This window comes from Athene noctua, chromosome 2 (assembly GCF_965140245.1).
Source record: "Athene noctua chromosome 2, bAthNoc1.hap1.1, whole genome shotgun sequence".
Taxonomy (NCBI): domain Eukaryota; kingdom Metazoa; phylum Chordata; class Aves; order Strigiformes; family Strigidae; genus Athene; species Athene noctua.
In genome coordinates this window covers 38,942,862-38,968,999 of record NC_134038.1, presented here as the reverse complement: position 1 = coordinate 38,968,999, position 26,138 = coordinate 38,942,862, and the positions used below count along the sequence as shown (strand labels likewise).

At 38.7% G+C, this 26,138-nt stretch overlaps 1 protein-coding gene and 1 non-coding gene across 6 annotated transcripts; both read left to right on the top strand.

The window, feature by feature from the left end:
* Positions 1–276: 276 nt before the first annotated feature.
* MTFR1 (mitochondrial fission regulator 1) lies at positions 277–24,275 on the top strand. 5 transcript variants are annotated; one of them, XM_074898892.1, is made up of 9 exons: positions 285–338; positions 4,986–5,098; positions 6,314–6,456; positions 9,774–9,872; positions 15,301–15,419; positions 18,550–18,788; positions 20,402–20,657; positions 20,834–21,002; positions 22,589–24,275. In XM_074898892.1, exons 3-9 carry the CDS (start codon positions 6,391–6,393, stop codon positions 22,646–22,648), a joined length of 1,008 nt encoding a protein of 335 aa, XP_074754993.1. In that variant the 5' UTR covers positions 285–338; positions 4,986–5,098; positions 6,314–6,390; the 3' UTR covers positions 22,649–24,275. The 5 variants fall into 5 exon arrangements, with proteins under 5 accessions (XP_074754991.1, XP_074754995.1, XP_074754993.1 ...); XM_074898890.1 differs by lacking the exon at positions 4,986–5,098 and having other exon boundaries at positions 277–338; XM_074898894.1 differs by lacking the exon at positions 4,986–5,098 and having other exon boundaries at positions 284–312.
* On the top strand, positions 12,594–12,666 carry TRNAV-AAC (transfer RNA valine (anticodon AAC)). The gene has a single exon. It is a non-coding gene; the product is annotated as a tRNA-Val (tRNA).
* Positions 24,276–26,138: the final 1,863 nt, after the last annotated feature.

The window sequence follows — 26,138 nt, the reverse complement described above, 5'->3', positions numbered from 1 at the left end:
GTGACCAGGCAGGGCCCCCACCGCCCGCGGCGGCCACGCGATGAGGGGCCGGTACCCCGGGGCCGCCTCCCACGAGGCCCCGTCTTAATGGAGGGGCGGTCACGTGACGGGGGCGGGGCTACTTCACCCCTTTCCTCCGAGCCCGGTGGCTGCTGGGTAGGTCGTCGCGCGTAGCCTTGTGGAGGGCGCTCGAGGTCCCTCCCCCCCGCGGGCTCGGCGGCTATTGGTCGGGATGGCGCCGGGGTGGCCGGGGATTGGCTGCCGGTGGCGGGGAGGGGTGGGAGGGGTCGTGAGCCGCGGTGGAAGAAGCGGGTGAGAGAGCGCGGCCTCGGCGGCCGGTGGGTGAGGCGGTGGGGCAGGCGGTGGGGTGGGTGGCGGTTGCCCCTTTCCTAGTGCGGCCCTCCTCCCCTTCTTCCCTTTGCTCCCCTTGCTCCCGCGCGGCCCTTCTCGCCGCCTCCGATTGTGGGTGGGGGAACGCGACCCGAGCCCGGAGACTGCGGCACTTAGCGCGCCTCTCTCCGTCTGTCTGCGGGCCGCTGCCGCCCGCGGACTGGGCAGCGCTCGCTTCGCTCCTCCGGCTCAGCCGGGGCCCCTCGGACTGGGAGCCGTGGGGGGAGTGTGTTGAGGGAGTGTCCTTCGATGGAGTCTGTCCTCGGGAGCTCCCGGGTCGACGCTGAGGGGAGGTCGGGGTGCTGCTTGACTGCAAGTGGGTACAGGCCGCTCCGGGCGGCCCCGCTTATGGCTGCTGGCCCCGGACTGGGCGGCGGGATGGAGCCGCTGCCGCGTCCCGCGGTGAGCGTGGCACTGCCGAGGGTCGACCCTCGGCAGGGCAGGTGCCGGGCGGGCAGCGGCCTTGCGAAGGTGCCGTGCCTGCGCCGCCTTTCCAGAGGAGCAAAGCAGCGTGGAAACGGCTCAGGGTGTTGGGTTTGAAGCTGTCGTTTCTGTAGGCAAGCAGACCGAAGCTGAAACCCTCTCACGTTCCTGTGATGGAAGTGATCTGTCATGGAAAATCATGAAGTAAAAGGCAATCTGATGATAAACGGGAGAAGTTTGAGGGAGGTTTTGTTAAAGAGTCTTTAATATACCAAAATAACACCTGAAGGGAAAAGGAGCCAATTCTTAAGGGGTCTGATTCTTATTTTCCTTTTCTGTGAACTTACAATGCGTACTTTGTATACCTTTAGTGATAACTGTTGTTGTGCTCAGGTTCTTCAGCAGTTGTTGTAAATAAGTAACTTGCTAGATGCTTGTTCTTATTTTGTTTAACAAGCTGTCAAAATTCCAGATACTGAGAGTAGAGCTTGAATGTTGACATCGACCGTAATGCATTGATCTTTGATAGCGTCAGCAAGACTTCATTAATAGTTACATGCTGTCCTCAGTCATAGTCTTCTGTAGCTCTTGTGAAGACAAGTCTTACAAAGGCTAGATGAAAAGGAAATAATTCTGTCTTCTAATACCCACTGCTTTTGATAAAAAGGGAGCTGAGTTTTCTGCACGGCAGCTCTAAAAGTTACAGTTAACTGTTGCTGAATTGAAACAGTTTCTTCACAGAGGTCACTAGCTGAAATACTATTGCTGTGTGTACAAACTCAGCATTGTTACAAAAGAGATTGGGGGGGGATTGAACATTTAAAATGCTTTTTCAGACAAATACACCCTTTTGTTAGTAAAATTTTTATGTTCTTGTTTCTCAAAGATGTAGTAGAAGGACTTGCATTCACGAAATGGCTAGGAAGGTCTGTGTGTCTGGTAGGAAAGTGTAGGGGTGTGGTTATGTCTGTGTAGTATTCCATGTGGTTTAGAGATGTTGAAGGATTTCACTTAACCTCTCCATCATATTGCACTGTGTAGGTATAATCTCCACTGAGCAAAGGCTTTTGATTAAACTAGTGTTGAAACATGGATTTTCTTGTTCTTTATCCTTAGTTGGCAAGATATGGTAACAGGGGTAAGATGTGATGAATATGCTTTTGCACTTTGAGGTATAGATGATTGGGCTATATGTTTAAGAAAGCTTTAGCAACTTCTACTGCAAGTATGTATTTTCAATTCTTGCTTTAGATTTCATGCTGATATTAGTTTAGATAAGCCTTTGATTGTCTCTGTAGTATTCACTGACTTTTATCTCTCTTTGTGTATCTTTCCAAACAGATGTTTCTGAAAGTAGTAGGGCACTTCATTATTTGTGGCTTCCATGCCAAAAACTAGACCTCTGTGTTTGTGTGATCTTTGCCAAATACTTACACTACTTAGAACTGGTCTGTGTTGATCTGGGAAAGAGTCTACTTCTTTATCAGAAGATTCTTCCTGCCTGTTTAGCTTGCTGGTGGTGTGATAATTTATTGTTGGCTTTGTCTTTCTTTACGACTTCTTTAATATGTTTCCTTATGGATATAATTTCATGAGATGAGCTTAGGTCATGTGTCAGTCCTAAAGACTGTGAAGATATGCATGCCCTAGTTTCCTACTAAAATAAGGAGGAACCTGCTCTTTTTGGATGTGACTTTTCATTTGCTTGTTATTCCTTTGAAACAATGCTTCTTTGAAAATTTTGTGCTTTTTATGTTAGACATACCCTTTCAATTTAGAGACTAGACCTTTCATTTTTGAGACTTCATGCATTTATTCTTTAAGGCTGATCTGCTGCATCAAGCCCATTAAGTCATTCTCTTTTCTTTTTTTGTGGCTCTTAAATGAATGAGAGAAACTTCCTTCAGTGAGAAAAATATGAATATAGTATTACTTTTTAAGAGCGAGAACTCAGAATTTGAAAGGGACTTGGACAAATACAACATTGGAAAGTACACATGGAAGAATTTAAATTTGAAAGCAGTTGCGTCTTTTTTTTTTTTTTTTTTCATCTTTCATGTGTAGGACTCACTAGAAAGCCTGGCAAAGGGCTCCATTTCATGTTTACTGAGTGATATGCCTTATGTGTACAGCTGCCAGAGCCTTTATGTTTATTTAATGAACATTTTGTAATTTATAAGTAGTATTATCTCTCAACTTTGTAGACTGATATTTGATATGACAGTACTGAACAAAACCTGCAAAAGTGGTTGGGGAAAGTAGGTGCAAAAGAGAGTTCAAGGAGGTTAAAGTGAGAATCCCAACACTCAAAAATTTAGACCTTGTTTCTGAACCAAGGAATTCCTACATGTTTCTATATCAGAATGAAACTTCTTCAGCATTGCTAATTTCTGTGTGAGTTTTGTAAATGAAGAGTCCATGACATTCCAACCCCCACATGCTTTATGCAGTGAAGTGTAATTCTTTGTGATATTACTCTTCTAACCACTTTCAGTAATCTTGCCAATGACACCTGCTTATTGTTGCAATAGTTTTGCTTAAGCTCGGCAGAAGGACCATGTTTTATAGCAATATTATTATCACTCAGGGTGTTTTATTATAGTAATTGAGTTGTGGAAATTTTAGGGGAATTAAACTACTACTATTTTTAGTTTAGATAGCATAAAGAAGATAGAGGATAAATAAATCAAGAATTACTATTTTAAAAGTGGTATTATTCTAGCTTGCTAAAAGCAATAAACATGTAGCTCCTGCTTCTGAAATTGGCATGTATACAGAGCATGAGAGAAAAATTTGCTAATGTTTTCATTCTTGCTGTCCAGCAGTTTCTCTTGGAATGAACCTTTTCTGTTCTTGACACATAAAATAATTGTGAAATAACTGAGATTTATGAAGAAAGGTATAGTGCAATATGGTCTCAAAGAAATGAGTATGAAGTTTGGGCATAATTTTTTTAAAATTAATAGATCTGATAAAAATATCAAGCTGATGTACTTAGAAGCATTCTGCGCTTGGATCTTTTAGGTAATTAGCTGGGTTGGTACTCTGCACTCTTACAGATTGACTTTGGTCACTTTCTTCTGCAAAAGCAGAGAACGGGTCATTGGCAAGAACAAGGAGCTGATGACCCCAGTCTTAGGTTCTTCTAAGTGTTTAGGCTACAGAAGAAACAATGATTTATAATGTGGACTCTAAATATCCATTTTACTCAAATAGTTGTTTCGTTGAATGAATGCTCTTTTGTGTTCAGTCATCAGAGTCTTGGAACCTGGAATTATAAAAGGTCACCTAAATGGTTTAGGGCAGGATAAGTATTTTGGACTATTCCCTGTGCTTTGTGTCAATATGCTGCTTTCTTTTATTCCTGGGTCTTTTGCATCTCATTGAAAAAGTTTCTAAAAGTAATCACTAATATTTCAGAAATTGCTTTGGCTCATTGCTGAGCTGCTCAAGGTGAGTTTCAGTAGACGCTGCTGTCTTGGATGCTTAAAACTTGTCAGAGTTTTCTGTAACTCATTCTAACATGTGTCTCTGTCTTTTCTACCATCTTCAAGTGAAAACATAGAACATACTATCGATATCACTCATTGCTTTCAGTCCTCTCCTCTTACGTTGTGGCTGTATCCCTTGTCTCCTGCTTACTCCTAATACATGTGTAGGACTTTTTTCTGTGCATGTAAGCTGAAACCTATTTTGTACCTTAGCCTTTTTTAACTTACTAATATATATTTATACTATTCTGTCATCCTGATATTAGGCTATTTTTTTTCTGCATCTGCTTTTGTGAGTTTAATTGGTTGCCTTGACAGTTTTTGTGTCATTCCTTTGCCTTTCAGTTTCTTGAGTTCATGGAAACTTTCTAGACCTGCCCTGATTTCCTCAGAGGAAGTTCTAACACTCTCTTTTCACATCTGTCCGAATTGTCTCTGTTATTAAATATTCAGACGTCCCAGTTGATCAGAAACAAAATAGTACCTTTTCTTCACTTCCTGAAACAAAACATGACTGACTACATTGTGGGATTTTTAAACTAATGACCTGGCTAGCTTTTGAACGAGCAATGTATCAGGACACGGTCACCCCTTTATAGTCCTATCACTTGCCTTTACCAGCCAGCCCTGCCCTTGCAATCGCTCAGCAATACAGCCTCTACCTCTTTTTCTCTGTTTCAGTATCTTGACAGGGCTTCTGTTTTCCTTCTCTTTGATTTCCACACTACATGTTCAACAAGTCTGAACTTTGGAGTGAGGTGGATTGCATCACGTGTACCACGCTTCTGGAACAGGTTTTCCGTTTTAAAGGAGCTTTCCCAGTTTATTCAGAAATAAATGAAATTCCTGTTAGGAAATGTCTTTTACTTTCTGTGGTGATGAGAAACAAATACCAACTTTTTTAAGCATGTCTAAAAAAAGATAACTGTAGAGTTGCACTGCCAAGTTTCCCCAAGAAGCAGGTTATTACTAAGGAACTGTAAACTGTTGAAAAAAACCCCCAACATTTGTAATGGAAACAGTGATAGTTTAACTGTAATGCTTGTGGGCACTTTCAAACAGCATAGCTTTTCCATCTCATGACTTTCAAACTTCCCAAGTACCAGTTCCTTGCTGCTGCATTGCTTTAGTCATCACTATATTTATATAGTGATTTCAGCAACACTGAAACATGTTCATACTACAAATATGTTGCTCGAGGTGGTTCACTAGAGTGTTGTTTCTAGCCTGATACACAAAACAAATGTAAACCCAAATCTGCGGCTTCCGTTTTGTTGGTGGTGGCATACGCTTCTCAGTGGCGTCCAAGTTATGACTGGTGTCGAACACAGTTAAAGAAAAACTACAGTATTTGCACTAGAGGAGCAATAAAAGCCATCTTGATTTAAGTGAATGGTAGTGCATATAAATAGTATTTGAAATCTGTCCAACTTCATAAATCGCTTGAATATTTTCAGGTTGCACATCTACACTATTTCCTGTCATTTTTTTGCATTAGTCAGTTTTCCATGTTTTCTTCCTCTCCTCAGTTGTGGGAAAAAGGAGCGAACAACAAAGCTGTCAGAGAATGTGAATGAAGAGAGGTGATCAGCTTTCTGTAGTTTTTTCCTGCACAGGAATGAGGTTTAGATAGGAGTATGGCCCTTTAATTTTAGTGCTAGTCCCCAGCTGCAGGCATTCCGTAGTGTTCCATGCTCACTTAAGAGTTGCTGAACACCATCATCTGTCCAAGCTCAAGTGAGCAATAATTTCCCCAGCTTTTTAAGCATTAAATTTGCAATGGCTTTGATTTCTTAGAAATGATGGGACAAAAAAATTGTTGTCACCTGTATTAAGTAAATGCCTTCTGAAGGCTATACTTTGCAGGACTAGGAATTGTTGTCACCTAACAATGTCTTGTTTTCAGTAACTGTTTCTAAAGCTTGGGGTTTTTTAGGAACACACATAGCAGTTTAATTCTGTATATGTTCCACAACATGCATCTAAAATTCTTATATTTCTCGTTTCAGAAGTACTATGGAACCTCTGCAGCTCTGGGGGTTTGGAAGGCTTAAATCTAAGTTTGGAAAGGCTTTTTCCATTCCAGATGATTTGCTGGCTTAAGCGCTTAATTAGGATGGCTTTTGAACAAGTTGGATTAAACATGGAATCAGTAAGTGTTTCAAATGTGCTTTATGTTTTCAGAAAATCGGGTATAGAAAGCACTTCATATATTTTAGCTTGGGCTTATCTATTCCAGCAGAACACTTGAAATATACTCAATACTTGTATGATTCTGCACTGCTGAAAAAGTATGAAGTTTACTACTTGGACGCTGAAGTATTGAGTAATATAGGTGTTAAAATACCATGCAGTTCCTTCTAGCCCTAACAAACTGTTTACTTTGTAAACACTGCTTTTCATGCTGGACTTCTATGTGTGTTTTGAGTTGAGGAAATCTTTCAACTGATTTTTAACAGTGATGTTAATTCTTGAATAATCTTATTTCTTTGCTCTTACTTTGGAGATATGAAAAGCCCCATGAAACTGAGATGAATGTAATTGTGCTATATTTACTTCTCCTGAAAGTGTGACAGTACGAGAGCAACATGACTATGTTCTTTACAGGGGAAACAGAGGAATGTGCATGCATAGCTCTCTTCCTGTAGGAAAGTGTATGTAGAGTTTTCTTTGAATGCTTAGCAGGGAGAGAGATCTGCTACACATCAACTGCTTTGTCACTGGGACCTTTAGGAAGCTATTTTAAGTACAAGTATTGACCTCAGTGCAGTAATTCCTGTAAATTGTCAAAATATTTTCATGTTTTAACAATGGGGAAATCCTTAACAGCTATGTGCAGTACTTAGAAGGGCAGTTCTTACTCTAGATTACAGTGGTAGAACCTTTTATCAATCTTGCAGATCTATGGAGAACAAAATGTTTATACATTGTAAATTAAAATTACAAATAAGAATCTGTATTTTAGGATTTTATTCAAACTTTGGTCTGAGATTTTATGCAGTGTAACTTTGAAAATTCAAATTATGAGAATATGCTAGACTGCCATGGGTATTGCTGTGGCCATTAACATCTTTCAGCCTAAATGGGGGGGAACAAGTTTCTAATCTCTTTTCCCCCCCATTCTCTATTTGTATTGTTTGTGATAATGCAGTTACATTTCCAAATGTCTGCTGTTTTTGCTGTTGTCCAGACACTGATGCAATAAAAGGCTATGACTAAGTAATATTGTGCAGACTTGCTCTGCCAGTGCTTCAAGTCAAGAAATTGTTGTAGAGCAGTGCTGAGACTTATTAGCTCAGCTGAGCAGCGTGCTGACTTTATTTGCATACCTTGTGGCACAGCTTGCATGCAGTTTTCTGAAAACATTGTCCCAGCATATCCTGAGTTATCAAAACTCAGTCATTAAAAGTTTTGGTGCACCAAACCACTGTTGTTGAACAACCCCAAGGGCATTTGAGCACGAAATATTTTTGAAGATCTGGGTGCTAATCAACATCTTGTCGATGGTCTGAGCAATCTCTAAACAAGTTTTGCCACTTGTTTAAAATGAACTGCACTTAGGTTGGTAATACAGCATGTAGTCTAGGCTCTTTTGCTGTTGTGGAAGTACTTCTATAATTAAGCCTTCTCTTGACTAGTATTTTTTCCAATTATACATTGAGGCTGTCACCAACAGTTCTGCTTCTGACATCAGAATCTGTTGTGAATAGTGGGCTGTATTACTGTGGTTCTGCTTGTCAGTGCCTTTTTCTTGAAGGCTTCTGATCTACCTGCTATTTTTCAGACATAGAGACAAACAGTAATACAATAGTCACAAATGTGAGGTCTTTGAGGCATCCAAAGTGCAGAATCAATAGAGTACTCAGCCTTGAAAAAAATTGTGTTCAAACTTAGCAGCATATTAAGCAAGAGAATGTACATTACATAGAATGTAAAAAATGGGTCCGAGTGGATTAACAGCAAAGTTGAAGCTCTGTGAGGACCTAGCATAGCAAACATGCAGGGCACATCTTTTTTGTCAAAATTTATACACTCCAGTAAAGCCACAGGAAGGAAAGATACTTGTTTAGAAATAGGCAAAATGTTTGTGTGAAGTTTCTGAGATAACATAACCTGGGGATAAATACCAGGGAGCGTAAATTTTTCTTTTTAATAGAACCATTAAAATCTAAGAGTACTCATCTTTGCTTAGTATATCAAAATGTTATTCAGTGTGTTGTGAAACTCTCACAGCTGCACTACGCTGATCATGTGTTGCCATGCCAGATGAGGGTTGTTTCAGTATTAATAGCCTGGATTTTTATCTAAGCTTTCTTTGTTGGGCAACCTTCTAACAGGATGTTGAGTGAGCCTTTAAAAACTAAGGTCTGAGTAGTAAATTCCTATCTACAGCCATAAGTAAACACTAGCCAAGTTTTTAAAATTACCATACAGTGTTGTGATTGTTTACTAACAACGTACCATGTGTTGCAGTCTTCCCATTATTATTCTTTGTGTTGTTGTGTTGTTGCCTTTCCCGGTGCTGAAGTTTTTCTTTCTTTGTTGTTTTGGTTTGGTTTGGTTTTTGCTTCTCTTCTCACACAATTTGTAGTATTCTCCTAGGATTAAATCTCATTTTGTTTCATGCAATTATAGTAAAAGTAGAGCAAACTTTCATGTCATTAAGTGCAGCAAAAGAAAGCGAATTGAATCCCTGCTGAGAGAACATAAAAGAAATCTGACTTATAGTAGAAGCAGTTCTGATGAAGCCAGCTGTGTGGAGGTGTTGTGGGCAATTTTCTCTAGGTGAATATTTGGGTGGTTTTTTAGGACAAAACTTCATTCTTAGATATTTATTTTCTCCCTTATACTCTCCTTTGCTCTTTCATTTCAGTTAATTTCCATGCTTATGCTAGCTGATATTTTTAAGACTGGTAGACAGTATTCCCATATGAGAAGAGGTCTCAGTTAAAGAAGAAAAATATATTTTGAGAACTATAGAATTATATAACTTTATTGATTTTTTTCATGATTGAGTGGCTTTTCTTGAAGTCCCTTAAAAAGAGGTGTCTGACCCAGTGCAGATTCTTTATTGCCTTGAAAGTGGACAAATTATGCTTTTGAAGATGCTTCCAACTCTTTAATCTTTCAGTGTTACCTTGTTTATTGCTTTGAATTTAGACTTAATGCAAAGGCTGTCTTGAACTTACGCAGCCATAGATGTATTTCAGTGACAAAACCAAATTTTGTGCCAGTTTGGGTACAGAATGTAAGGAGTTCACTGATACAAATTTCAGTGTGTATATATAGTCTGTTCCAGCATGAAAGGAATAACTTCAAAGTTAATGTATTTTATATATTTCAAATACATGTATTTTAAATGTATTTAAATATATTTAGCACTAGCATAGTATGGAAGAGTAAGGGAAAACTATTCCAGTATGATATAAAAATCAGTTACATAAGAGCTTTCTTTTCTTTCCCATCTAGGTGCTATGGTCAAGCAAGCCTTATGGTTCATCTCGGAGTATTGTAAGAAAAATTGGTACTAACCTCTCTCTTATACAGTGTCCAAGAGTTCAGTTCCAGGTAGGTGTTCTCAACAGTTTAGAATATGTGTTTCAGTATACTGAGAGAAGGACTTGTCTTCCATCAAAAGATTTTAAGGAAATAAGCAGTTCACTGAAATAAATGACTAGAGGATTTGTAAAAGCAGAATATGATAAACCGGGCGCATAGGAGCATTAGCTTACTTCAGTTCTTCCCACTTCCAGTTCAGATTTTTTCCAAATGTGGGTTCTTCATCTTCTGTACTGCCTAAAATCTGAATCCATGTTGCTGAAACACACATAATGAAACGGATTTTTTTTCTAAGGAAATTGGAACTTTTAAAATGAGGCAATAAGTTATTCTTGGGTTAAAATGAGGTAAAAAGTTATTCTTGGAAAAAAATATATTCATAAAAGAGAAAAATGTTTGTAACTTATTTCTGTAAACTACTTACAAGCTAGGCATGTAAAGATGAACAGTGTTAACTAAAAATATTTGGGAAAATAACCAACTTTATCAGAAAGTTAAAAATTGGGAACAAACTAACATGTATACCCTGTTTGCTTTTATCTTAAATACAAGGCTGGCACTGTATAGGTGAAAGGGGAACATCAGTACTGTGCAGCTGAATTGTTTGCTTTTAACTTCAACTGTGTATAGTGGGAGGGTGAAGAGTGAGGGTAAAAGCTTAAGGAGGAGAACACCCTTGCTTTTTATAACAAGTCTTTCAGGAACAGATGGGGAAGTGGAAGCTGTTACACATAATCTCTTCAACTCTGTGTTAAGGATAGGGGGTGGGTATGGACTGGAGAAATTTAGTGTTTGAAACTCAAGCTGAGAGAGCAAGGGTGGGGAACATAAAGATGAATGGTGGGAATCATCACCCCCAGTAAGACAAGGTAATTTCCACACAACTAAATTTTTCACTATTTACATTAATTTCTTTATCCTATATGAAATACATGAACAATATTTAGACCTGAAATTATAATAACAAAATCAGATTGTTCAGATTACCATAGAAGCCTTTTTGGTGTGATAGTAAAAGCCATGCTAACATTTTGCCTCTCATAAATAATTACATTTAGGAACTATGGGGCAACTATCTCCCACTACTAGTGGCATGGTGAAGCTTAAAAAAATAAATATATACAGTGGTATATTGGAGATCTGTACAGGTGAGAAGACCAGCAAAATGACATGCTGGATTTAAACTTTTGGATACATAATTAATAGTAGTTATCCTAGCAGTAAGGCTCCATGTGCCTCAGATTTGAAAGGAAATGAAGTTCTTCTATAATGTGTCTGATTTTCTCTACTGTAAAGGCCATACAAGGGAAGGTGATGCTCATTTGTAGATAGTTAGCCAAATACTGCCTTCTCTTAATATGGTACATAAAAGAAGACATTTCTGGTTTATGTTCTTGCAAAGAGCTATAAGATACATCTGGGGAGTCTGTTCCTGAATATTTTTAGTGTTGAAATAAAAATGTGTATATATATCTTCGCCTGAATTCTGTGTTAGAATAAATAAAATATTTGCCCGTTTTGCCTCTTAAAGAGACATTCAGTCAGCTTTGTGTAGATTTTATGCACCCTAAGTATAAAGATTCATCATCTATTAGATGAAAGGAAAGGATCCTAAAAATAGAAGTACACTTGTCAGTTGATTGAATTAGAAATAGGAATTTCCAAATTTGAGCCTTGAAACACATTGAAATTTATATGGTTAAACTATTTTCATATATAAACTGCTGAACATGTAAAAGTGTGATGCTAACACCTGTTTTTTATGTCTTTATCTCAGCGTTAAGATTCTGTAGTGAAGTTCAGTACTGGTCTTGATTGTTTTTATGCTGTTGCAACTGATGCTTTCCTATAGCTGTCTCTTCCTCTTTCTTTCTTGCCAGCTTTAGCTATAATATGAAAGGACCATGCACTGAACCTTGCTGTAAGTCACTTTATTTAAAAACCAAAGCAAACCTTACTTGCGTCATCTGAGGGTGCATGTCTGTCATCAGTGTTTCTAACATTATCCATAAAGAGCAAGAAACTTGCCACAGGTCTTTGTTTTCCTTACGATAAATGGATAAGAGATACTGAGAGAGTATCTGTTATGTTCATTCTTTCTTCTCTTCTAGCATGCTTTTGTTCAGCTAGACTGAGAAGAAGAGCAGTAGCATACGTAACCTTTTGATTTTTGAGGTCTACTGAGTGTTTTAGTATCTGTCTCTATGGGATCTTGCCATATTCAACATTTAGATTAACTGCTAAGTGCTGCTTATGTATTCAGTAAGTGGTGACAGAGCTTACTCTGTCTCATGAACAGATGAAAGTGGTTCATGTACTTCTTTTGTATGTCATATTTTTGAGGTTTATGTGTAGTCTTTAGGAGAAAATAAAGTTAAACTTGCCAGTATAGCCTAGGTAGATTGAACCAAACCTACAATACTGTCTCTCAAGATAGTATCCTTAAACTACGTTCTAGTCCCATGCTTTTCTTGTTTGTCTGATGGAAACCTGGTAACTCAGTAAAAGTCTCCTAAGGAATTGGTGTGCATGTAGCAAGCCTCAGAATTTACTGGGCTAATTTGAAAAATCATAGCAAATGTCTTACTTAAACAAGTCTTTCCACATGTCTATTAGCTAACTGTATTAAGAGTTTTTAATTCTATCCTTAAATGTATAGAAGTGGTTGTTCTGGTTTCTGCTTCGGAGCAAACAAGAAATAGGGATCCGGCGGGGGTGTTGCACAGCCAGGTTTCCGTAGTGTAGTGGTTATCACGTTCGCCTAACACGCGAAAGGTCCCCGGTTCGAAACCGGGCGGAAACAGTGGCCAGGCACAGTCCTACGGAGCTGGGCGTGCTTGCTTTTTATTGGGTCCCTTCCTTCCAACTCGAGATATTCTGTGACATCAGCCAAAACAGTACAGTGTGTATATTCTTTTCTTTAGAAATTCCCGGAGTAGTGGGTCTGAAACCCACAGGCATGCATGTCTGTGTGCAGTATACATGCCCATGAAACAGGCAGAAAAACCTGTGAAGGAATAAATGAGGTAAACAAACTACATAGTTTCCAGAGACAAAAAAGCTGGTTACTTTCACTGTTTCATGCAGTTCCTGTCATGTGGTAGAACTGGGACTCTCAGCTCTCAGTTGTCCATTTCAGGTGCTGGCAGAGCAGTTGTCCAAGTTCTCCTCAGCAGAGTTTCATTCTGCAGACAGGCAAAGGTTTTAAGGGATGGGTGTTGGCTTTTAACCTTTAAATGAAAGTAAAAATCTTGTATTTGCATGAAATTCAAAATCCACTGGTGTGGAAGACCTTGTTTTTAGGGATAGAAAAAAGAAACATCTGTATATGGGGTAACAAGCAGATTCTGTTTACATATAAATAGAATAAAAAAGTAAGAAGAAACTTACATCACAATGTAACAGAAGGCTTGCTACTAATTGTTGGATTAGAAGTTATTTATCTCACAATATAGGAAACCTGGCAGTGGTAAATGCATTCCTTACTGTTGATTTATAAAATTATTTTTGATGCAAGTATGTGTAGTGCCTTTATCTAAATGTGCCTTCAATCTTGTCATGGTAATAGTTCCTCATGTAGCCATTACCAGCAGCAAAATCTGTATCACCTGCGGGAAGTGGCTAATGTGTTACGGGTTTTTCAAATTGCCATTAACATTAATACAGATGCTGTGGTCATGAAAATTTCTTTTTATTTGAAAAAAAAGCAAAAAAGCCAAGGAAGCCTCAAACAATGAAAATCCTAACATGCAATATAGTATTCTCTAGACTGTTTTAAAGAGAGGCAGACTGTGATGGTATTAGGCACAACTGTTAATGTGATAAACATATTACCATCTGTGCTGATGCTACCTGGAAAAAACCCTGTTGTTTCCAAATGATCTGATGGTGCCAATACACACTCCTGGGAGCTGTGATAAAGGCTCACATACAAGTTGCAAGAGTGTGAGGTGAAGATGACTAATCTCAATTTCCAAAGCTGTTTGTAACAACTCCTGAGGAAAAAACAACCCCAGACACACAACTCCTGTCTTCCTGGGATTTGTGTATCAAAGGCTACAACTAAAATATCTGTGGATGTTCTTCAGAAACTGTTTCAACTCATCCAGATTACAGTCCTACTGTGATATAGTTCTGATACAAATTCAGGTTAATGCTATCATTTCATAGTTGCTGCTGCATAATAGTTTCCTCTTACAGAGGTGGGTTGCCTTGAAACTTGACCGAAGTGCTAACAGGCTGGATTCAAGCTGTCTTCACAGACTGTTACATACTACCACCATCTTTGTCAGTATTACTAGCTTCTTGGCTGTGACCAGCAGCAGGCAGGACTTAAACAGCTGAATGACTCATGCGCAGATTTGCCTGGTGGATTGTACGTATAATAATACAAGCAAAAGAGGTGGTTTAGTTGCATTGGAGATAGTAACTCAAGGTGACAGACTGAGCAGAAGAAATTACTGAAAGATCTTTCAGTAGCTTGTATCTGCTAAAGTACTGAGACCAGGCTGCTCAGTAGTCCAGTGACTGAGTACACTTGCCCTTGTCTAACCCAGGGAAGCAGCCAGTATTTCAAAGCAGATTTGAAATAATTTTGTGTAGTTATGGCTATGTAGCATGTATTGATGGTCCAAACAATTTTTCAAATCTCATTCAGGTCATTTAACTGTAAATGTAAGAAAGATCCCAGTCTCTGTAGACTTGCTCAACTTTGGCTTCAAAGAGCTATAAAGCTAATGGCAGAACCATGCTGGAAAATGGTCAATTTGTTTGGCATGCTGTAAATAGGCTTGTTAGCAAATAGTATATTCTGTTATGATTGTATCCTACCTCTCACTCGAAGTCTGTGATTACTGAGCTAGTAGAAATGGCTTTCTGCCCCCTTCCCTCCCCCCCCATGCCCCATGTAATATACACAACTTCATTCTAGCACAAAAGTTCTGGAAGTTCTCTCTAAAAGTAGAGGAAGGGAAACACTTCAATAGAATTTCACTTTCAAAATAATACTAATAATAATACTAAGAGCAAAAGAAGTACTATTAGCCTTAATTTTTTTTAAGTACTGGTCATTAATAATAGTTTAAAACCACATTATTTTAAATGTTAAAAAAACAAACCTCTTGAGAATGTTGAAGATTTTATGTCTCTAAGGTAACAATTTGCATTTCATTTTCAATGTTCAGTAGTGTCATGTGATAGTATATGTAGTTAGCCATGAACCTCTGTCAAGTGTTCAGCAGACTAGACTGAATAGTTTGAAGTCAGTGAAATGGTTCTGGGCTAAGCCCAGGACAGAAATAAGTGTGCTAAGTCTACAGATGTGTTTTGTGCATGTATGTGTTGTCACATGTTGCCTCACTAAAAATACTAGGTAAAATAACTGACTTGGGCTGGAAATAGTGACTCTAAAACCTTCAATCTTTTCTTTATAATTTAGCTTACTTCTCATGCCACAGAAGGAAACCATCCTAATCAACTTAGAGAAGATGCAGTGGCCTCCTTTGCAGATGTGGGATGGGTTGCTCAAGAAGAAGGTGAAGTCTCCACAAGGCTCAGGTATGCTCCTCTAATCTGCTTTTTGAACTTCTGAATTGAGAGGAAGAAAGGTAGCTTCTCTGCAGTGAGAATCTACTGTGCATTGCAATTAACGGAGAGCACTTGGATGCTGGGAGAAGAGAGAGGGAAGATCAGCCAAAAAGGTAGGATCTGGAAAAGGATTAGTAGCGGTTAGACTAACAGGGTTATGAATGAAAGACTAGTTTGAGAACAAACAGGAGACTGGCTTTATACAAGATTGGTTTTTTTATTTACTTATTTACTGCAAAGAATTGCTTGTAACAGCTTCAAGCAACCTTGTCCCCACAAAAAACACACTTGCTAACGCTGTTTCTCCCGTTCTCCTGAGATTTTCGTTAATACGGGGCAGTGTAGTGTACAGCTTCCTAATTAGCAGCAATGGTCATTCTAACAATCCAGTAAATGGCACGTTGTTTTTCACCTTTCTGATTAAGGCTCTGCAGCCTGCTAAAGACAATTTAAAAAATTATGGTTTATATTTTGTCTTTAATCTTCATAACAAAAACTGGCAGGGAAGCATGTGAGCACCCGTGTCCAGAATGGTGGGATAGGTACTGTTGTGTTGGACCAAGAGTACTGCATAGCCCTGTAACTGCATGGCACAGGTTGGCTGAAGTAACTAAGTTCTCTATTCCAGCCTACCCAAATTGCTGCTCAGACTAGCCAGAAACAAAGGTACAGTTCTGTAGTGCAGAGGAAGTTTTTTCTTCTAAACAAACTAACCATCCAGAGAAAGGCACAGATTGTTGGCTTCAGAGATTACTGGAGGATACTGTTCTTAATTTGAAAGCACAAAATAGGTTAGTAATGACCTAGATGCCCTCCAACATGACTTGCCACAGTGAAGCTTTGCATAACAAACATTCTGGCACTGCCACATTAATTTCACAGACTCAGAGGGGAGTCACACAAATCAGCACTTGTTTGGGAAACACTATTTGTAAAGTCTGTTTGATGCAAAGGAAATTAACTGGCCAATACTACTTTTGTTTGCACAGAAACATTTTGTCTAAGGATTGAACTGTAAAGCTATTATGTTTAATGGAGACAACAGGGAGAATAGCTCTTTGGTGCTTCAAAGAACCTATTATGAAAGATGTAGGACTTGCATATTTGCTGAGATGTCTGCATGTGAAGGGGGGAAGGGGGACGGGGGACAGATGGATGTGGGATGGGACTAAAATAATCCTGCAGATATATAGTGACCTTAAGGCAAACAGCTTATAATGGAGCATGGTAAGTGAATTACTTAGCAAATATGAGTATTTCGATGTGCACCGATTATTACATCTGTGCACAGTATTATGTAGTGGAGCTAGTATGCATTAGGTGTTTTTCGAGCATTTGAAATTCTCTGTTTTGACAAGATCGCATAGGTGTTACTTTTAAATATATATTCACTGTGTAATTCAGTAAACAGTCTTGCAGACATAGTTTTTTCTGTGAATGCAGTTTATAGAGCAAGAAACTGAATGACAAATCATTTTTTCCCTACCCCTAGTCAGAGCAGTAGTGACAATTCAAGCATAATATTTTTTCCACAGTGTTAGATTCCAATCAGTTCATTTCCTTAATAGACATTACTGATCTGGGCAGAAAATACCCTTGTTTAGCTATTCTGCTCCTTTAAAGAGTTTCTAGAAGGCAGATTTTAAAGAGTGAAGTGACCACTGGCTCATTCCACCTTACTTATTTAGGGAGAGGAGGGAGGTGGCTGCTGTAGGAAGCATCCTGTTCTCAGCTTTAGCTGCTCTCTATTCCTATCTAGGTAACACCTGAATTTTAACATTCTTGATAATATTACATTCTGCTTGATCAAATTTCTGCAAGTTGTGCTGATGCTTTCTGTCAGTGTTGTGGAAGACTCAAATGTGTGTCTAATCCTGGATTGAGGTTGTCAGAGCACAGGGTTTGTTCTGACCTTAAATCTTGGCTCTTGCTTCAGGTCTAGCACAACTGCATATTTAACATGATGCACATCCAGGGTAGCTTAACCCATGCATTCAGAGTGATGGGGCTCTTTAGTTCGGAGCCATTTACACATTTTGAAAAGTCGTATCATTAGCCACTGTTCTTACTCTCGTGTTTGAATAAATAATGGAATCCTGACCTGCCTGAGAAGCTTTAGGACTGAAGTTAAGGAGGACTGATATCTTGCAGTTACGTTTATGATAATCTGTTGTCCTTAATCCTTATTGATTCTACTTTACAGAATCATAAAATAGTTTGAGTTGGAAGGGACTTTTAAAGGTCATCTAGTCTAACCCCCCCTGCAATAAGCAGGGACATCTTCAACTAGAACAGGTTGCTCAGATACCGAGAGTAAACAGTTTAAGATCTTGGTGTCTCCAGTGAATATAACCTTTTATAAGCACTTACTTGACTGCAGATGCTCTGGGTAGTGCCTCAGTGTTTAACATAGCTTGAGCTTTGGGTGGTAATAAAGGAAGGCAACTGAGTTGCATTTTCTTGCTCTTGTGATAAAGAAGGGGGAAGCTTATGGACTCTTTAAAACTGTAGGATGCTTTCTTCTTTATAATTTTATTTATTGTGATAGAAAAATAGATATAAGACCCTTTGCCATTTACTGATAAACAGCCTCTGTGTCACTAAACTGTTTAATGTACTCTGTACTCCCAGCACTGCTAAAATGGAGGCCTGTCTCTTCAGAAGTCCAGAAAGTACAAAAATATGCTGTGGAACTATAATAAGAAACTTCTTCAAAGGTATCAATTGCAAGTGACTACTTGTACCCCATGGGGAGAAAATGGTAGCCTTTGAGGAAAAAAAAAAACCTTAAATTTTGATTCCAACAAAAACCACAATAGCTGTGAGGCAGAGAAATAGATTGGGGATGAGGAGGAATTTATTCCTTTTTTCTCCTGAAATCAAGGATTCCATAAAAAGCTGGCTAGGGGAAGAGAAAAAATACAGCTAGTGATGCAAACAGAAAGGATGTGAAGCTTTTACTTACTTTAATCTGTATAATGTCTTGGTGGAAGCAATTTGTGTAAAGACAATTTTGAAGTTTCAACTTGTATTAACATTGGTTTAGTTTTTACCTTTTACAAAGCCTTTAAAAAAAAATCTTGTGCTGTTTTTGTTACAGGTCAGAAGTTTGGTCAAAAACAGCCCAGCCTTTTTCAGGTGAACTTCATCATTCTGGAAAGTCCCCATACAGACAGATGTCCTTACAAAACCCTGTGGAAGAATCAGTGTCCAGGAACACAGTGACCGCAAATGAAGAAGCTCTGCAGAAGATCAGTGCTCTAGAAAATGAACTAGCCACTTTAAGAGCACAAATAGCCAAAATTGTGATCTTGCAGGAACAACAGAACCTGACAGCAGGTATTAAATTTATTGTACTCTTAGCAAAAATTAATCCCTTTAATAATGTGTTAATTCTTTTTCGTGAGATACTGCAACACTGAACACTTCTCCATATTGTTTTGGTTAGTTTGGTAGACAGACGTAGCAATGCTAACCAAGGGCTACAGAGTAGGTCTTGAAGACAAGAGACCTGCCAGATTTTCTGTATTTCTAGTATTCCAAAAGCCTTCATGTTTGTGTGAAAGTCTGCCAGAGTTCTGAATCTGTGGATGAGTAAAGAAGTATTAAACAGCTTTCAGAGCAAAAGCTCATGATAAACATGATGTCTTAAACCAAACTAAAGGAATGTAACTTAATTACTAACACTTAAGTCTTCCCCTCCAGTAATGAAATAGGCCCTCTGGTATCATGAAGTAATCATACAAGATGCTAATTACACTTCTGGAGTATGTAATATGCATCTCAAGTTTATGAAATAAATAACAGAAAAGGAGATTGTTTACTGGCATCATCTCTGGGATCAGACACATTGTCCAGATGGAACGAAAATGGTGCACAGTTTCTGGTAGTAAACAGAGTAATTCTTCTTTTCCTGAGTTTCTCCTCTTTGTCACCTCTGACTGCGTTCCAGTTCCAAGTTTACCATCTCTAGAGATTAGTGGGAGATGGCCCTTGTCCACTGCAGATGAGAGCCATTTGGTTTTCACTCTTTCCTAAGGTCACTTAGCAAGCACAGTTTTGCATATGTTTATGTCTAAAATCATATCTGATTCTTCAGATGCTCTTGTTTAGCTTCTGTCTGAACCGATACCAGTTACTCTATTTTTCCTTAACTGTTCATATTCAAAACTATGAGACACTTTTAAGGATCACATGGTTTCAGTCTTGAATTGTAATTATTGTGGGGGTTTTGTGAAATAACTAAAAACTTATTTTTCATCCTTCTCCTTTTACCTCTGTTAGGAAAATTAAATTTTGATTTGATCATCTTTACCTCCCTCTTCTGGCAGAACACGGTAACTACACTGTGTGTATGCCTACATGTACACAGACTAGACTCCTCTGTATTACCTATATACATATCCTTACACACTTGATTCTCCAAGCCTCAGAACTCTGGTTTGATCTGGGTTTGCCGGTTTCTTTAAGGGTGCATTTGAGCAGAGGTTTCTTCATTTATTTGTCAAGTTATTACTGCTGTTATATGTATAACATCAATTTTTACCTAAAGAGTATAGGGAACTTGAAATCAAGATTACCATGAGACTATATTCAGACAGATGATGACCTCAAAGACCTGAAATAAGCCTCAATTTAAGCACTATTTGAGCTCTGAAATTTACATTTAAAAATCTTCTATGGTAATTTTTTATTTGTGATCAGCAGGAAAAAACAGTGCTCACATGGTAGATTGTATGTGACTTCCAGCTCAGTACCTGCCTCTCAGGGGAAGGTGAACTACTGATAAAATTAGGAGCAGAACATAACTAAAAGACATTGTGATGGCCACCCCACTGCAGTAAAGACATGAATGTACCTGGAATTTGAACTGGAAATTCAAAAGAACGCTTCTTACTCTTAGAGAATGATTTATGATGTGGCTTTTCACATAATGCATGTTTTATTTGTAGTTGGGTCAAGTCAAGTTGGTTCAGCTGCTCTCCTGGTTGCACCACCACCACCACCTCCTCCTCCTCCTCCACCACCACTCCCTCCCCCAGGTCTGCAACAGAGTACATCTGCCATTGAGCTTATTAAAGAAAGGAAAAACAAAAAAATGAACTCTGGACAGAATCTGACAGAAAATGGGCCAAAGAAGTCTGAAATACCAAACATGCTAGAAATCCTCAAAGACATGAACAGCGTGAAACTACGCTCAGTGAAAAGGTAAGAAATATAAATAAATGTCAATGTATTAACATCTGCATTAATGATTTGGTTTTATGACTCGAACTATTTCAAGGTGAGACAGATGCTGATGTAACACCTGACAATGCAAAAACATTCACAACTTCTAAAGCTTTGTTTTGAACTGTGTTAATGGTTCTCACTTTCTTTTCTAGATCATCAGAAGGTACAAAATCTAAAGTGGCTGACCCTACAGATCCTGCGGCATTAATAGCAGAAGCGCTCAAAAAGAAATTTGCTTATCGATACCGAAATGATAGCCAAAGTGAAACAGAAAAGGTGATTCCAAAGACTGAAACAAAGACAAAGACTGAGGTAGTGCTGGTGAGTATTGTGATTCTGAACACATGCTAAATTATAGTTGTCATGAAAGCCAACATATGTCTTTGCCAACATACGCAAATACCTATGAGTTAGTATCCCTGTCCACGAAATCTTATGAAGTACTACTGATATGCCAGGATTTTTGACAGTCATGCTGTATACTCCTTAGGCCCTAGGCGTAAAAAACTCTTGTTACGGTTTCCTTTTTTTAAACAAGTATTTTCTGTTGCCATGAGCATGTGATATTCAGAAAACTCAATTCCTAAGGGTTCATACCAGAATCAAATCTGAATAGACTTTGCCTGTTAACTACCAATCTTAACCATTCAGATAGTACTTGTGAGATTTTGAAACAAGATCCTGAAACATGTCAGCTATTCCTAGGAATGAAGAAAGCAAATTGTTCAGAATGCCCACTGTATCTTGGTATATTGAGTTTCTTCTACTAACTGAAAATGCCGAGTACATAGAAGCAGTTTCTTTATAGTGTGAAAATAAAATTAAATTGTATTTTAAATCTGCATCACAATGCAAGTTAATGACTTCTAGTTTATTTCAGATTGATTTGAAATTAAAGGGGTTTTTAAGCTATGACTGTTCAAGATACCAGTTTCTAGCAATATACGCTTAAACAGGCTAATATAGATCAGTTTTGTTAGTAAGCAATCCTTGAAGCCTTGTGCTATAGAATCAGAGAGAAAGAGTGGTTTTTCCTTTTGTGTGTTTGGAAAAATGAGTGTAAAACTTCAAAAGCTGGCTCCCCTCTGAATTACATTCTGAGGAAAGTAAGATTCCCAAGCCACAAATTTCAGGACTTTCGAGTACTTCAGCTTATTAATGTTGACTGACTCACCTTCTGGTTTAGGCCCCTGGTATACTCCTGGAATGTTCAGGATGTTCTTCATCAATAAAAGGCTAGGTATTCCCTAAGAATCAATCACGTTTCCTGTCATCTCCAGGGCTTTAAGGAAAAGAACATGAGTTGGCAATGTTTAATTCACATATGGGTTTTTCATGACTTTCCAATTGTGAAATTTACAGTCCATCTTTTGAGATTAAGGATCAAGTCCTAAAAAGCTAAGAAAACTGAAGGATATAATTTGTTAAATGATGATCCTAAATGAACCAATAAACATGCCATCAGTTACTTATCAATATGTAACTTCTTTGCTAGATCAGTCCTCTTATGATATCCTTGTATGATACAGTTTTTTAAAAGGATTTGCACAGATATACACAAGAGAGTAAAAACAGAAATACCGTTAAACTGCTGCTAGAGCAATTGCTTGTCAACTTCTAAAGAAGACAAATGCAGTTATTTTGCTGTGGCAGAGCAAACCATCACTAGTCAGAGCTGCTCAAGCAGATGGTTAGCTGCCTCATCCGAGTGGTTTCAGCTGACTGCTGACACAAGTTCCCCGTTACTTTGTGGTTATGAAGTGGGTGAAATCCACATACAGAGGAGCAGGTTGATAAAGGAAACTATCTCTGTCCAAGTTCTTGTTTTACTTACAACTTGAACGGATAACAGTTCAACTAGGTTTCTATTGGAAGCAATCTGAACATGTTTCTGGTTTCCTTCTCAGTTTGGACCGCACATGCTGAAGTCTACAGGAAAAATGAAGACTTTAATTGAAAAATCTTAACATATTAAGATCACTACACGAAAGACTTAGGCTGTTTTGTCTGAAATCTTTTATGTTGCAAATAGCACTAGTACTGAGTGGTCTCTTACAACCCGGGAAGAACCTAATGTGAAACATAGAATTGAGGCACTAAACATGTTTGTATGTGATTTATCAAGGGGAATAAATTTGACCATTATACTCAGGTATTAATTTTGTATTCAAACCTGGCTTTCTACTCAGACTTACGTGGTGGTTTATTAACGCTAAGTTATATATGAACATTCTTTGTGCATAACTGACCACCTTTAAAAAATTTATGTACATGTTAATAACAATAGTGATACACTCTTAAGTTAATACCAGTTATTTGAGCTCTAGCTGTAACTTGCACTACAATGTTTAGTTTAATACTGAATTTTTCATGTCAGTCTTTCTTTTAAACCTAATTTTAGCAAACTTTTAGCCCAAAGAAAACCCAAATGCATTCTGCTTCTTACTGAAAAAGTGGAAACTTAAACCTGTTGCAGAGGTTACCTGGTAGGAGACATTTTAAGTAGCAGCACGTTTTTGTGCAGGGTGGGGTTTTTTTTGTTTTGTTATTTTCAAATGAGCTTGCAAGGGCAAGACAGCAAAACCTTCTTGTATCATCCTGTGGCCAGTGTAAAGAGTGCATGACAAGTGAGTACATCATGATGTGGGAGCCTCTGTGAATAGCTAGTCCAATTAATTTGAAATAACCAGTAGATAGCAGCAGAGTACAATAATGTCAGAGTATGTGTTAACTAGCATAGAAGTGGTGTAGATAAGAAAAAAGGTACCAAGTACTGTGGGGTGCAAGTTGCCAAAAGTATATTGTTCTTCTCAGCTGTGCTAATAGATGCTTGTGGACACTTCTTACCCCCAGCTGTCTTGGGTCCCTGGCTAGGTTTCCAGCAGCTGGGGACCACATAAGCCCTCATGGTCCTGTCTGCAGGAATGAGATGGTATAAACTGTTGCACATAACCTGTTTTCCAGGGGAAGCTCTTTCAGGGACTTCCCACAGCAGCTATTTGCTGCGAGACCTGTACAGGCCTAGTTCATTAACCAGTGACCTGAGCTCACATCTCCAGGCACAGAGGTAGAAAGGATGCAAGCCAAAAATAAAATTCAGGTTGCAAAAAGCTGTTTTAGAACCAGAGAGCTAGAACTTAGCTGCACGTTTAAATGAAGCCAAGGATTGTTCTGACTGTTGATGAGCGTAGAAAAAACTGAGTCTGGGTATTTCAGTGTTCTAAGTTGATCTGGCTACTGGAACAAGTACAAGTGCCTCTTGGAGCTTCTATTTTCTAGGAAAAGAAAAAAGCAGCACTTCTTAAATACAGACAGCTGAATGGTTACTGAAGATGACTGAAGCTTTGCTGCTTGTAACTGGAATGTAGATTATACAATTGAGAAGGATGTTTCCTGGTGTGAAACTTGAAATGGTGTTAATATGTACACAATGTCACTTCCTTCCAAAACGCTCTGCCAGCAGGCTTACTGACAGGCCATAAAATCTTCGTGTTCTTTTAAATGCCTTTAAAAACACCTTTTCAAAAGTTAAATTCAGTTTCAAGTTTTGTATTTAATGCTCTTTTGCCACTATATAAAATTAAAAGCAGTTAAATTAAACACTGTGTGTGTGATTTGTGGTACTCTACAAACAATAGCAGCCAGATAGCAACCACAAAGTACAGTTCATTCTGTTACAGTGACTATAAATCAGTGGTGACAAGTTACTTGCATCTCCTTCAGGACTGGACCACTTACCTTGCTGTGCAGCAGGAACAACAGTAGACTTAGTTGCAGAACAGTACAGCACTGTTAATTCAGTTACATTCAGATTTAAAAAAAAAAAAATTGGGAACCCATGAGTTTATGCCTCACCACAAACATAACAGGAAGGTTCTTGTTTAAGGGTCTCTCCCTCCCCTGGTACCCTGAGTTACCCCCAACAGTTCCTTAGTGTGGCACAGTCCCCTGCTCCCAAAGACTACACCTTCAGAACAGCTGGCCCAGAAAACCTCTGCTGCAGTTCTGGTCTTCAGAGGAAAAACCTCTGTTGAAAGTGCTTCAGCTTACATTATTGTGAATGTCAGAGTTCAAATGAAGTAACTCACTAATTAAATCATTAATTTGTAAAAGTTAGGATATCACTTGGCCTATTAAACTAGGCTAAAACATGAGAAAAACCCACACCAAACATTGTCTGAACTGCTGACATGAAGTGCAGGTATCCAGCACCCCAGAAATACAAAACGATGTGGCAAACCTTATTAATGATGTAAAATGATGGTAAAAGAAATGTCATCTGCACAAGAAAATGAAATCACAAAGCTGCCATCACATAATTTATTTTCTGCTTTTCTGCACCTTAATTTGTATCTTTCTACTTGAAGTCTTTTACATACACAGTGCCACTGCCCACAGAAAAACATCCCAAGGAGATGGATGCAAACTAAGGACATTCATGGGCAGAGGCCTTGGGCATAACCTAAGGCCTGTCTGTAGCTGCCTGCGTAGGTGAGTGAATAGTGCAGCCCACAGGGAGCAGATCTGTAGATCAAAACAAGTTCTGGTGGGGCCGTGGCCTCCATCCCAAAACACAGTGCTGGGCTGCAGTGGGCTGACAGGCTGTTAGCAGTTACAGCACATTAGCTACGCTCCTGGCGTGCGTAGGCTCAGCTCTCACATGAAGTTTAAGGTAGATTTGTAGAGGGTGTTCCTGGACAGCATGTTCAAGAAAATGTGTAAATTTCTCCAGTTTAAGTTTGGTCTAAATCAAGCCTGGTAGGACAAGACAGAAGCCCCTTTCCAGGAAAGGTGGCTTAGAACAAAACTGCTCATGTTCAACATCTTGACAAGCTGTACTCGTTCCTATCAGAGCAGATGACAGCAAGATTGCACAGTGTTAAAGAATCACAGGTTGTTTATAAGTATTATATTGAAATATTGCTATATATATGTTTGTAAATTCATTAACTTTAATTTTCATTGAAATTACATATTAAAAATATGCTTATAAATAGCCTGTAAGAAGTAGCAACACTTATATTGCTGTTGAAGGCCTGTCTTTAAACCATGTCCCATTTTGAAAAAAATTTGAGTCATAGAAGACATCATCAGATACTGATTTTAGTGGTTGTTTTGAAAACAGCTGCAGGTTTGGCATATGTTTTATTCAAAAACGTCAAAGAGGAATCAGTACTTTTCCACACTTAACCCTACAAATCTGCACAGGCTGTAAGGAAGCTTAGCTGCAGTCTCTCTGTAGTGAGTTACACCCAGATGTTACCTGTTTGTTCTGACAGCTCCAAACACCACTGGCAACTATCACCCTTTCAAAGACAACCAGTTAGAATAAGGCTTTTCTGTTACTTACTGCAAGTTATAACCAAAGCTCATTATCCCATTTGATCCTTCTCTGTTGAAGTCAGACAACAGCAAGAACTTGCACTGACAGCAAAGGAAGGAAGTTCACGCAGGTTC